The sequence below is a fragment of the Pempheris klunzingeri genome, chromosome 9, assembly GCF_042242105.1.
Source record: "Pempheris klunzingeri isolate RE-2024b chromosome 9, fPemKlu1.hap1, whole genome shotgun sequence".
Lineage (NCBI taxonomy): Eukaryota > Metazoa > Chordata > Actinopteri > Acropomatiformes > Pempheridae > Pempheris > Pempheris klunzingeri.
In genome coordinates, this window is record NC_092020.1 from 3460915 (window position 1) to 3474665 (window position 13751).

General features: G+C 43.4%; 1 protein-coding gene across 1 annotated transcript; it reads left to right on the forward strand.

The window, feature by feature from the left end:
* The first annotated feature begins 9656 nt into the window (after positions 1 to 9656).
* Positions 9657 to 11716, forward strand: nkx2.5 (NK2 homeobox 5). The gene is made up of 2 exons (XM_070837109.1): positions 9657 to 10183; positions 10815 to 11716. The coding sequence occupies exons 1-2, from the start codon at positions 9802 to 9804 to the stop codon at positions 11426 to 11428; spliced, it is 996 nt and encodes a 331-aa protein (XP_070693210.1). The 5' UTR covers positions 9657 to 9801; the 3' UTR covers positions 11429 to 11716.
* Positions 11717 to 13751: the final 2035 nt, after the last annotated feature.

The window sequence follows — 13751 nt, forward strand, 5'->3', positions numbered from 1 at the left end:
AATTCTGCGCTCAGCTAGCCCGCTGTACATCCAGATCTATGCAGCCAACAGACTGTGTAATATAAACTGTTCACACGGTGGATTGTTTATGCTATATGTTATACGTAGTGGAATCACGTAAATGCTCACACAGTAAGGCTTGTACGGTGTAGAGTGTGCACATGTGCATCCAGGCACATGAACATGTCTGTGTGTACACTCACATGAGCTTGAGGGACTCTCGGTTATAGTTTCTGACCAGATTTTGCCCTCTGGTGGTGCAATTTAGGCAGCACTGTTTTTGCATCACCCCCTTGACAAGTGAAAAGCATCACTAACAGCTGCAGACCGCATATGAATGATGAGTTTTTAGTGTTTAAATGAAAAAATGCGCTCCAAGTGAGATGCAAATGTTATTGAGCATAAATTTGGAGATTTCATAGAGACCTTTGGCAAAAAAAAAAAAGAAAAGAAAGAAAACTGCAGGTGAGCAGCTCGTCTGCTGCAGCCAAGCGTTAAATGGAGGATTGTTGAGAGGAATAAGTCGGCGTGAATGAATAGCTATACTTAGTTGTGAGCGTGTATCCTTGCATATATGTACGTCCATGTGTGTGTGTGTGTGTCAGTCGCCAAACAGATCCCCTTGGAGCCAGTGATGGTCCAGAAGTCCCACGCATTTCCCATGCTCACTCACACCAAGCAGTGAGTTCCACCACACTCTCTCACTCACTCTTCTCTCTCTCTCTCTCTCTCATTTTCACCCTACCGTGTCCTCTTCCCCTCTCCTTTTCATTCTCTCGCTCCCGTCATCACCACTGTCATTATCATCCCACTTTGTTTTCAGCTGATTTTCAGCCTGACCTCATCTCTGGAGGAGAATAATTACCAAATGAGGACACCGTGTTTTAACAGTGATTTTGAGGTCGACGACTTGCTCACGTTTGCTGGTCTTTTTTGTTCTGGGCTGTGAAACTTGCCAATGTTCCTGTCACCCCACCCCCCCCACCTCTCCCTTCTCTGACCCCCGTGCATACATCAGTCCATAGTGAGATTGCTTTAGGAGTAATCACTGTAATCTCTCACTGTCTGAGGAGTTGGCGGGGCACCCTCCGTGCACTGCTTCTTGGAACATTGTGTCCATGCAGTGCTAGATGTTAAAGAGTGGTGATTGCGGAGAATGTGGCATGGTTTTGCAGAATGCCAGCCTATTAAGTTCAGCCATGCCAAAGCTATATTTGTGCTCCAAATGCTCTGCTGAATTGCAAAGTCGAATGTACTGTACATTTTTTCACATGAAAACACAAGAAATGGCTTGACTTTGCTGAGAAAAACTAGCTCTTGCCCTCAAAATAATGTGACTTTTGTTTGTGCGGCTGCTAAGTGGCCACATGCAGGTTTCATTACTGTGACCTGGTTAGGGGACAGTGTCGGAGCAGGTGGTCAGTGGGAGATAGGGCAGAGAGATGGGGACCCTGAGCGAGTAAAGCATGGGGCTAACAGGAGCTGCGCTGGTATTCCACTCACCTTGAGCATGTAAAACACTATCCCTGTGGAAGCAGCATGAGGTGTGGGGGAAGGGGCCGAACTTTTATTCCCTCCTTGGACATAGATCACATAACTGGGCCAGCATGGGACTGAGCCTGCCTCAGCTGTGGAGGTAAGCCACTAGGAAAACCTCCCTTAAACATTCCCATCGGCGCATGCATGGTGCTGCGTGTGAATAAACCCACTTCTGTGGCTATTAGTACTGATTTTTTTTACCACAAGAAATTAACAAGTGATCAAATCAAGTTGACCCTGATAGCTACCATCCCATTTTAGTGCAGTTTTAATGAATAAAACACATGCATGATCCGCACCCATCACTACCCTATTCATTCCCCAGCAACACCCATCACTGGCCCTACGTGTCAGTCTGAAGGAGCAGCATTCAGGGAATGTAACTCATGTTGTACGTGCCTCGAGGTTGCCACAGAAATTAAGCACATAGGTGTAAAGAAATGCCAGTCAGCCTCTCCGTGGCTCCTTCAGTCCAGCTCCTGGCAGTGCGCTGGCGAGGCCTGGGGCCCAGGAATGCTGTGCCCATCTGTCAACACGAAGCTGCCTTCCCTGGCAGATGCCACAGAGAGGATTTTGTAACCTGGCCCTGGGTGGATTTCATAACCTGGCCTGGTAGTGTAGCAGAGGGCCTTAGGACTGCTGGAGAATTAAGTGCTAGCACAAGATGGGGCTGCATACGTGTGTGCCTGCGTAGTTTTCTCTCAACAAAGTGGGAACTTCAAGCTGATAAAGACTCTCAAGAGTTTACTTCTATAGGATTCATTGAGCTATCATCACACAAACACACCCTACCTGTGCTCATCTCTCTGTCCTGCACTCTCCTTCTTCACCTTCACCTTCTCTTCCCCCTCTCATATCTCTTCCCACCACTCCTGCTCTGCTCCCGTAGCTCTGATATTTATAATGAATGGTGTTCTCTATGTGGGGCCTGAATGTGTGTGGTGGAGCCAAGGGAGCACCACCTGAGTGATGATTCTGTCTGCCCAAGTCTCTCTCTCTCTCTCTCATACATACACACACACACACACACACACACACACACACACACACACACACTCACACACACACACACACACACACACTCACACACACACACACACACACACACGCCTGACCTGCTGGGAACACAGGGTCTTGCTGTATCAGGCCTCTGTGGCAGGGGCAATTAGAAAGGTCCAGACGGAGCACAAGCTCTCTTCTCATACTGTCCCCATTAGAGAGGGAGAGACAGGCAGTGAGGAAAGACAGGAGAAGGACACAGATTAACACACTGTCTCCCCCACTCTATTTCACACACACACACACACACACACACACACACACACACACACACACACACACACACTCACAAGGTGGCCATACAGTAACCTTACGCAGCCCTGCTCTTGCTGAGGTGACTCGGTGGCTCTTACAGTGCAGTGCGATATAATCAGCTCTTTTTTTTTTTTTAAACTCCTCAGTTGTGTTTTAACCTGCTCAACAGAAGTCTTAGTGTGTTCCCAAGACATGGGTCAAGCCGGCATGTTGGTGCCCCTGAAGTCCACTGTCAGAAAATAATGGGCTAAAGTTGGATGAAGCAGCGTCTGATCTGTCCGGCTACAATCTCCGTGTCAAGATGACGACACAATGATGGACGCTCCAAGTGCTGCAGAACCTGTCACACAATTAAAATGTGATGAAAATGGATTCAGAGTCACTGAATGATTGGTTTTGTGTGTGTGTGTGTGAGAGTACCACCGTAGTTTGCGCACAGGAAGCAGTCATGATGCTGCCAAGGACTTAGTGGCCTCCCCGGCAATATATGCAAGTCACAGCTAACTCTGTCTGTGTCTTTATGTGCGTGTGTGTTCATCCTTGATCAGAGACGTGCACAGAGACCAGTGCTCTTTCCACGCTGCCTTTGTCTCCACATGAATTATCCATTGGGCCAAGTGTGGTAATCAAGCTGCCCCGGCAAGCCTTATTACAATGTTGGTCATTTAGCCTATTAGCAATGCTCTTACCTCATTTCTTGGTCAACTCCAATTGCATGGAAAACAGAGCAGTCAGCATGTTAAATGGGCTCTGGGATGGCTGGGTGAATTAAGAGCCATAAAGCGACAGCAGCTGATACAGCACAAGCAGGCTGGTGGTATGATGAGCTCATGATTGTGAAAGCTAATATTCAAAGAGGACACAGAGTTATACTGTGTATTTACAAACAGGCTGAGTAATAGGGATATTACATAGCTCCTAATTTGCCCGTCAAGTATGATTTAGAGTTGAAAAACATCAGATAAGCACATTTTCAAGAAACAATGAGCAGACTTGTCTCAACTGGCAGTGGCACTGCAGGGATTAAATCTGAATCAAGAGGTGCAGATAGGGAAAATACCTGTTCACAATCTGATTAAGATTATGATAGAATAGCCACTGATGTTTCTGCTATCCATAAGGAGTTTGAGGTATTATTGTGGGTTAGTAAACGACTGTGTGGTGCTGCCCTCCTCTGGCCACTTTGTGTACTAACACAATATGCAGGCTGATAAGGGAGATTACACCACATGTGAGATGTGTTCTCATCAATCTCTTTCAGGGAGAAAAGATTAAAGATCTAGCTAGTATTTATCTGCATTCCCATGGCCAGGCAGACACAAATATTAATTCAACCTAAAACATGCAGTTAGATACATGAAAGGTGGCGACCCTGCAAGGGGTCACAGATGGAGAAGATCCCAAAACATACTAAGGGGACTGATTATCGGAGGAGTAAATATTTCTTGCTACACTCCTTCAGTGCAAAAATATACAAACACAGCGAACTGCAACAGCAACATATTGAAAGGAGCTTTGCACATGCTGTACAAGCTAAAATTAACTTTGAGCACTCCACTTATTTTACACAATAAAGGTCAGTTCATTTCTCATAGTTGGTCTGCACAATGGGTCAGTTGTATAAAGTCTTTTACGGTTCTCTGGGGACCTTTCTGTAGTCTGAGGAGGCTTGAGCGAGGACAGAGATTATCTTTCGTGGTAATCTTCCATCAAACTGACACCCTTTGAATAGAAATTTGTCACAGCTTTATCATCACAACACCGCACTTTCATACCAGGACATAGACAACTGATGGGGATCTATGAATCAATGTCTTCAGGTTTCATTTGTTTCTCGTTGTGAAGCCTAACTCATGAACTTCAGGATATCTCCGCTTCCGCTGCTTGGATTTAGAGCAGCACTAACGGCAGGAGTACCTCTTTAAAATCCTTGTTTCATATCCAGCTTGCATGTGTCATCAGGACACAGTCTGTCCCTTAAACTCCATTCATCAGCTCATTTGCTACAAACAGCAGCATCCCGCCGCTGACCTCAAACATCAGCTGTAGACAAAACTAAAGCAGGCACACAGTAAGAAGCATCCTCTCGTGTCCCCTGGGGACCCTAGCATCACCTTGAACCCAGCAGAGGATCGTGTGAAGCTTTGCCAAGCCTATGAACATGACCTGGGGTGTGTGTGTGAGGGGTGGGGAGGTGGGCGGGGGGAGGCAGAGAGATGGAGGGTAGATGAAGGGGATGCTGCTCCCTCCATCACAGACAAGACAAATGATGCACAGACAGATGGCACTCGACATCGCTGCCATAGTCAGTTAGTTTCCTGTTACAACAACCTGGCTCCAGATCAGCGGGTGCTCATGCCAATCAGTCTGCTGACTACTTTGACTCTTTGCCACAACAGGATCTCCTCCACGATCACTCTCATGATAAAAATCCACCCATAGTTTGGGTGTGTTCCTGCAATGGCCACATGGTGGTGTTGTACCTCACAAGGAAGGTGGGGAGGAGGCAGAGGGCCCATGGGCCACAGATTTAACTCCTCAGCCAGTAAACCCCATCAGTCATGTCTGAATTGGAGTCAGTCCATGATATCTCCACTCCAGTTACTGATATTATACGGCAGAGACACAGCGTGAGAATGTAGCTGCCAAGGCCTGACCTTGGACTGAAAGCAAACTGGACAGTATCAACCATTAACTGATCCATGGGGGAATACAGAGGAGTACTGGGAAATATAATGAACTCTTGAAAAGAAAGATGGAAAAACAGGTGGTGATATGATTTTACACAGTATCAGGCTACAGGGTCCCACCAGGGCAGTGATGTCCGATGTTAATATGCGACCGTAAAGGGACTCAGAGTTTAACGGCTTGTGTTTCATTTAAAGGTGGCTCATAAATGTTTATTGAGATTAAAACTCTTGAAAGTTAACTTGTAATCTGTATTATTGGTGAGATGTAGGTCAGGCTGATGACAGTGATGTGTAGTCTGTGTTTTTGCTGAAAATAGGAAACACTTTTTATTGTTTAATCTTTTCACTGTGCAGGTTGGAAAAGCTGACAGGTATCCTCATAATTATGTATGTTTTTCAGTCCTTCATCATGCCAGACAGTCCATTCAAGAAGAGATAAATCCCACTGTTGAATGAATTTAATCTAAAAATGGAATTATTCTAGGACAGTCTATTCATATCCTCTTTTTTTGTGATTGCTGTATTCAACATAGTTTACATTCGGACTGCTGTATGTGTGAAACTGATGGATTTTTGCTTAATTCATGGATTATCGTTATAGTATTCTCATTTTGTTGGTGTTTTATGATTTTTTGTTTTGTTGATTTATTGTAATAATAAACATTGATGTGTTTGGATCCTTTTTTGTCTCATTAAATTATTATTTTCTTAAATCATTAAGTGAAAAATGTAATATCATGTATGCCATGTATATGTAATGTAGATATGTCTGATGAATTGGTCTGATGTAATATTTAAAATACAATTGTATTGCTCACCACATAGGGAAATTGCCTTTTTAAGGTTTTTAAAGTATCCCTGAATGCCACCACAGATGGTGAATAGATACAGTGGTATTCTCCCTTATCTAGATTATTGTCTCATGAGGAGGCAGCAGCCGTTCAGTGGTTGCCAGTGAAGTTTAGAGTTTTTACAGTTTTCAACATCGCAGATCCTGTAACTCTGTAAGAATCAGGGTGTGCCGTAAGATCCTCAAACAGGCGCTTCTGGCTTTCCCAGGTTCCAGAGGAAAGGCATCGAGAATGGCCTTTTTCTTTTCAAGCCGTGAGATTTTGGGAGAGCGAGTCCTCGTTTACGTTTACAGATCTTAAAACTCACTTTCTGTTTCTTAATTGTGAAGTAAAAATGCTTTATTCTAATGACTTATACATTATTTTATTGCCATATGCAAGAACATATTTTAGTATTTGTCTGTGTGTGTATGTTCAGGTCCACTGGTGTTTTTAAGTAAATGCACATGTGCATCTATGCAGTTAAATACTAAAAACAAATATGAATATAGGTGTATGTAAAGTGTGTGTATTTTTATTTGTACATTTACATCTATATCTGTATATGCACTCTTGGCTTGTTTTGTTTTTTATTGCTTTTAATGTTTTGGTTTTTATTTAATTGCTGGACCATTGTGTAGTTTTTATTTATATTCAAATCTCTATCAAATATATCAGTACTCATGTGTTGCACACTTGTTCTATATTTCAACATTTGTTGAGACTTTCTATATTTACTCATCATCATTATAAGGGAAATGTTTAAGGGATTTTTTTTACTCACTTCTTATAGATTAAATTACTTACTTTGGAATTTTAAGGTCACACGTTAGATTATAGTGGTATAACTGCATCCTATAATTCATCATAAGGCTACTGTTCAAAATGAATACTTTAAGATTTTACAATTTATACTTTTTCAAATAGAATATTTTGGTTGCAGGAACTGTGATACTTTCACAAATGTTTACATGGACTTACCTTGTCACCACTGATGTTGAACAGAGGGTGAGGCTGACTAGTTTTAGTGGAAAAAGTGTAAAATGTTTGCATTCTTGACCGGATTATATCCTAATGAGGCTGCTGCATCCAGATTAGTCTAATCACTAAACAGTTAATGGATCTAAATCACCCAAAGGCCTCCAGGACAGAAAATACCAGCTCATTATAAAGGGGCGTCTTAGACAAGACAGAAATCTTAATTTGGGACACACACACACAAACACGCACGCACAGTCGTGCTTCCATCACTCCGGAGGACATAACATTGACTTAAAATCATTTCCTGGAGACTAACCCCAATCCTACCAGACAGAACCACTACTTTCCCCACTCTTAAACCAAATATTCACTCCAAAATGTAACGATTAAAGTTAAAGTTATGTATTCTGTCCCCAAAATGAAGGTGAATCCCCACAACATACATGAACATGAGCACACACACACAGAGAGGGAGGGAGAGAGAGAGAGAGAGAGGCTCCTGACTCCGACACGCAACCCTCAAAATACCCACACGTTTGTGCAGCGGAAGTTTTTAAGCAACCTTATCAGACGCTTTATCTGAGTTGGAGATGTGCTGCAGAAAGACAGGTCAAAGGGGACCGCGGGGCTGCTGCAGCACGGAGCATTAGGGATGTGAAACACATGCCAGACCTGTCATGTTCAATTTACAGTTGACGCAGTGGTTTATTATCCGGTAGAACTGACTACTCGTTTTGATTTGGTGGATCATTTGTCTTCTACCAAAGATAAATCAGCCGAAATTTGAATTTCATGTTGCAAATAATGGCACAGCATAAGGAAACTCTACACTCCAACCGCGGAGGGCCAGTGGGAATCAATCATGATGAAAACATTTTCCCATGTCTTGTGCCCCCCCAGCCCGCCCCTCCCTCCGTACGTTTACTTTATTTCGCCAATTATTACAGCAAGAGCCGGCCTAGTGTTGACTCTCACTGCGCCGGAGAAAGATTTTACAGCCATTCATCAGCTCGCGAGGCGCACAAATAGTCTTTAAAACTATAAACACCATCGCTGGGTCGGAGACAGGGGGACCCATTTACCCCGTGGCTGTGCTAAACGCTGGAGATAAAACAAACGATAATACTGTCTGTCTCCTGTGACCGTCTCCACAGGCATTAATAGCAGGTTTAGTGCCAACCGTGCGGGGGGAACACATACAGGTTATGCGTCATTACGCACAGTTGTCTCCACTTTACTGCTGCCCGGTGAAATGATTTGTACTTTGTTATTGTTAATCTATAAATGACACCATGTCATTCACCTCTGCTAAAGAAGGCCCACCTGGAGGCGAGGAAGCTGATGCATTATGCCATAGAACTGAACAAAAAAAACAACGTTTAAATTGCTCAATTAAAAGCTGTAAAAGTGGACTGTAACATTGGTTAGAAGTTGGGTGTCGCACATGGCACATCTTTGGGATAACCTGGCCTACAGCGTGGGTGGGTTGGCGTGCGTGCAGGTTTGTTGTCATCTGTTATCACGTCCTGATAACGCAGACAGTGGCTCCAGGATCTCTTGGAGTCAGACAGCAGAGTGCGTCGCTCCTGGTTTCAGGTTCCGTGCTCAGGCACCCAACCTGTTGTCTGCTCCCCTGTTATTTCTTGACGCTTGTCTGCCCCGTTTCCCGTCGGAAGAGGGACGAGGCCGACACCCCAAACACATCAGACACATTAACTCCTGTTGATGCGCCTCAGCAAGCTAAACAATGCATTTTTGGCTCCTTAGTCGTTATTATACAATTTCGATGCATTCGCAAAGATAGATAAATGATTTCTCTTGCTACTTGAGGATGTAAGTAAACATCCGTCCAAAAGCTGGACTGGAATTAACTGAAAACGCGTTTGCATTGTGCGTAATGGCTAACTGCAACACTGAAAACTATCCATCCTGCAACTCGTTTATTTAGTTTTATTTACTTTGTGAACTCTATACATATCCTAAACAAAGACAGAGTAAATTAGATTTTTCATCCAGGATCAAAAAAATGTCTGATTTAAGAAAAAATTTCCAACAGTGTAGTTTGTTTTGGAAAAAGAATAAACTCTGGATTAAAAATGGGTTGGGTATATTAGCTGTGATTGAACACATATAGGCCCGCAAGTAATACCAACCACAGCGTGTACCAGACATGGCCTTACGTCATGAAATGGGAGTACCAGTGACTCCGTACAGAGGGTCCCACTGGCTCCCCCCTCCCTCCCTCCATGCGTCACCGGGAGGAGAGGGAGGCCAAGAAAAAAGTTTGGAGACAGGGTTGACATTCAAAATGCACACTTCACTCAAGATCAGTCTGCTACACCAAACTAATACTTAAATACAGTAAATATTACCAGGAAGGAGAGAAGGTTTTGTTGACGTCTTCCTCCATATGACAGGTTAATTGGTTACTTTTCCAGTTCTTGGCAATGTTTCCCAGCCCCAGCACGTCCACTCCCTTCTCTGTAAAGGACATATTAAACCTGGAGCAGAGTCATGACCTTATGGTGTCTTCTCTGGACGTCTCCTCTCGTATGGACTGCTGCACCGTTTCGACCACCTCTTCTTCCTCCTCCTCCTCCTCCTCCTCCTCCTCCTCGACCTCCTGCATGCTGGCCCGCATGAAGCAGGAGCCTCTCCGGGACTTGTCGTCCGCCGCCGCCTCGCTGTTTGGAGAAGACCTCCACGAGTCCAGAGCCGGCAGAGGCAACGCACTCAGCTTCGCGACTGCCTTTTATGGGAAATCCCTCATGGAGATGGATGTAGTTAAGGATGGGAAGTCAGACGCGTTTGAGGGGAAACGCAGAAAAGGTGAGTTGAAGAGACGACATTTGATTTTGTAGGCCTGTGCGAAATTAGGCCGACATAGACTCATGTACTTTGATTTAGGCAAAACGCACCTAATGCGCCAGAGAAAACTCAAATAAAGCAACAAGCATTAATACAGGAAACGCTTTCATATTGTAATCACACTGTGATGGTGAGTTTTTAAAATTTACCCTAAAACTGTATGAGATGATGATGTGCGTTTTTTTTTCTTGGCCTGCTGAGCTGATTTAAGATTATTTTTTGAAATGTAGAGAATTAATGCCAAGACTACAAAAGCTGCATTGGAAAATACAACATCTATTACATTAAGTTGTGTGTGTGTTACATGTATATAAATCATGCGTAAATTACACGTGTCTTTTTTCCCCAAAACGTTCACTGAGTGCATTATGGGTGGCCACAGGGAGCTGAATCACCAGCAAGCGAATTAACCATACATTAAAACACAATAACAAATCATGCTGTTATTAGTGATGGCGGTGTTGTTGTTGCTGTCAGTAATAAAAAAATTACACTAATGATGACTTTGGAAAATAACTGTCCATCCAGCCTTCTCTCACACTAGCAGATATATTCATTGCCTCGTTATTTTCTGTCGTTCCGGTGTAATCAGAGGAGTTCAGTCCTGCTGCCGAGCCCGTGGAGGACACAAAGCCCGAGGATCCGGACCGACCAAAGCCCCGCAGACGCAGGAAGCCGCGGGTGCTCTTCTCCCAGGCGCAGGTGTACGAGCTGGAGCGGCGCTTCAAGCAGCAGAGGTACCTGTCCGCCCCGGAGAGAGACCACCTGGCCGGCGTGCTCAAACTCACCCCGACCCAGGTCAAGATCTGGTTCCAGAACAGGAGGTACAAGTGCAAGCGGCAGAGGCAGGACCAGAGCCTGGAGATCGTGTCTCTGCCGCCGCCGAGGAGGGTGTCTGTGCCGGTGCTGGTGCGGGACGGGAAGCCCTGCCTGGCGCCTGACACGGCCGCCTACAACCCCTCCTACAGCATGGGCCACATCAACCATTTCACTTATAACAACTATCCGGCTTTCAGTAACTACAGCAGCCCCGGCTGCAACACAAACTATGCCTGCAACTACCCTGCTGCCACCATGCAAACTATGCAAGGATCCTCCAGCAACGGGAATTACATGAACTTCGGGGTAGGGGACCTGAATAATGTCCAGAACACGTTTCCCCCCAGCAATGGGGTGTCTTCATTACATGGCATTAGGACCTGGTAAACATAAAGATCACACACCTACTGTCCTGATCAGCGGGATTGTTTTATGACTGCATGCATTTTTAAATGTGTCGAGACTTTGCGGAGTTTGAGTCACTTCTCTTATATTTAATAATTTACTTTTGGTAGTTTTTGTTTTCAGCACCAGATTTGGTCTAAATGACCGACATTTGTATTTATTTTCGTGACATTGGCGCACAGACATGTAATTTAAGCGTAAAAATAAAAAAAAGTTGCAACCACAGATCTTTAAATGTTATTTTACATTTTTAAATTGCCCGGCCATTTTGTATTTTTTTTTTTTTATACATGTAGTTTTTTAAAAAAAATATATATATATTTCTGACACCATGGTGGGTAGTGGATTGTAAAATATGTTTACCTAAAAAGATATGATAAAAATCAGACACTAATTTCAGTGGGCGGCTATAAAACATTTGACATAATTGTAACAATTCAGGCTATAAAATCATTATTATTATTATTACTATAATTATCATTACCACAACTAACATGCAGCTACTGAATTCAAATTGGTTAAAGTTGTTTAATGTAATAAACAGCTGTGGCTATTAATCCCTAAACCATAAGAAAATACACACAGAAAAACTATATTATAGAAAAATTTTGTCTACAGTTTATAATCTGTAACAGTGAACTATAATTATAACAATATTTAATTTCGATGTCTCTGGGTCACATAATAGTTGACTTGGTTGTAGATCCCCGTAAGCGTCTGTACAGCCCTCATATGGTTTGTGTCTGGCTAAAATATTCAAGTGGCTGTTAGGAAGCTTCCTTCAATATGCTTAAACAAGGTTAAAAGGTTGGTAAAAGTTTACACTTTTTACAACCTGCTGTCAGCCACATGTACACTGTGCAGCAGAGAGGGCTGTGAGCCATGACCTTGACCTGTATTATATGGTTTTTAAATCAGGTTTTGCTGTTTTAATGAGGAAATGCGGCTTTTCTTCAATATTTTGTATTCCATTAATTATATCGTGTGTACAAGCATTTTTCTATAAAACCTGTCAGAAGTCATCCTGATCGTCCTTTTCTCTGTAAGTATGAGGATAAATTCACAATGTTACCTGATAAAAGATATTAGTCTATTTTTCAACAGTATACTTGATTATTAAAGACTCCCTTTTGAAACCTTTCTAAGTCACTGTTGTATTTTATTTGAGATTTGGAACTGATAAAGTTGTGGACTCACTATAAAAAAACTGCACGGATAATGTAAAAGTCCGATTAATAGAGAACTGAACAAAGGACGTTAGAACATGAACGCAGCGCTGCAGAGATTCCGACTGGTTCCTGCATTTGCCATCAGTTTGGTGCCGTGTACGCTCCCCTGAGACCCTGGTCCACTTGTCCAGATACAGACTCAAACACTTGATTGACACTATCATGGTGCTAAATGCAAGAATAGTCCAATTTGCTTGACAGAGAGCCAGAGTCCTTGTCTAAGTGTGCAGTTATATGAACAGGCCAGGAACGGGCTCTGCCCAACTGCCACCACTTTATGTGAGTAAGAGATGCTTAGGCATCTCTCAGGTCTCTCCACACATGCTCCTTTATCTCATCTAAACAATACACCCTCACAAGCACACATGTGAGAAATACGTTAAACATCAAGCCAGAAGACTTTGTATTTATTGGTAATAAATACTGACAATATTTACATATTTTAAACAAAATGGCAATGCCAGGCTATTGCACTGAGGGTAGCAAGGTCATGTAGCTCCTCTGGCCACCCTCTGCTCCGAGGTGTTGAAAAGGCAACGTCAGATAACAGCGCCACACAAACCTAAAAATATCCCCCCTCACCCTCCACCCACACTGGAAAGGGAGAGGGAAACGGGTCGGAATAATCTGCTTTTCCGGGTCTTATCTGAAGAAAGGCAGGGATGCATGCTGCTCTATCTCTGCCAGTGTGATCACTGCCACTGCTTTTCTGAGCTTTTCTGCTCCGCTGCCGAATGCAGCCAAGCTAACACGGGCAGAGATAGAAGGAAGTGTGCTAACTCTTTTCCCCGAGAAGTGTTGCACGCTAGCTGAATGAAACATACGGACAATTTGAAGTGCACATATACAAGTAAAAGCGTTGGTCTGATCATCCAGTTAGTGAAACGAAAACTGAGCGACTACAGTTGGGCTTGATCATATCAAAGCTAAAAGCCAAAGAGATAGCATTGAATCCTTATACTGCTATGACCTTGCAGTAATTATATATCATATAATTACAAAAAACTGTCACATAAAATGTTTGTACATCATCTGTGACTTTCTGATATCAGGTTAGTGAGGAACATATGAGGGAG

Excerpts from the sequence above, each read along its gene's own strand:
- nkx2.5 (XM_070837109.1), top strand. The coding sequence starts at position 9,802 with ATGTTTCCCAGCCCCAGCACGTCCACTCCCTTCTCTGTAAAGGACATA. Across the intron at positions 10,184-10,814 it reads TGAGGGGAAACGCAGAAAAG|AGGAGTTCAGTCCTGCTGCC; the intron begins GTGAGTTGAAGA and ends CGGTGTAATCAG.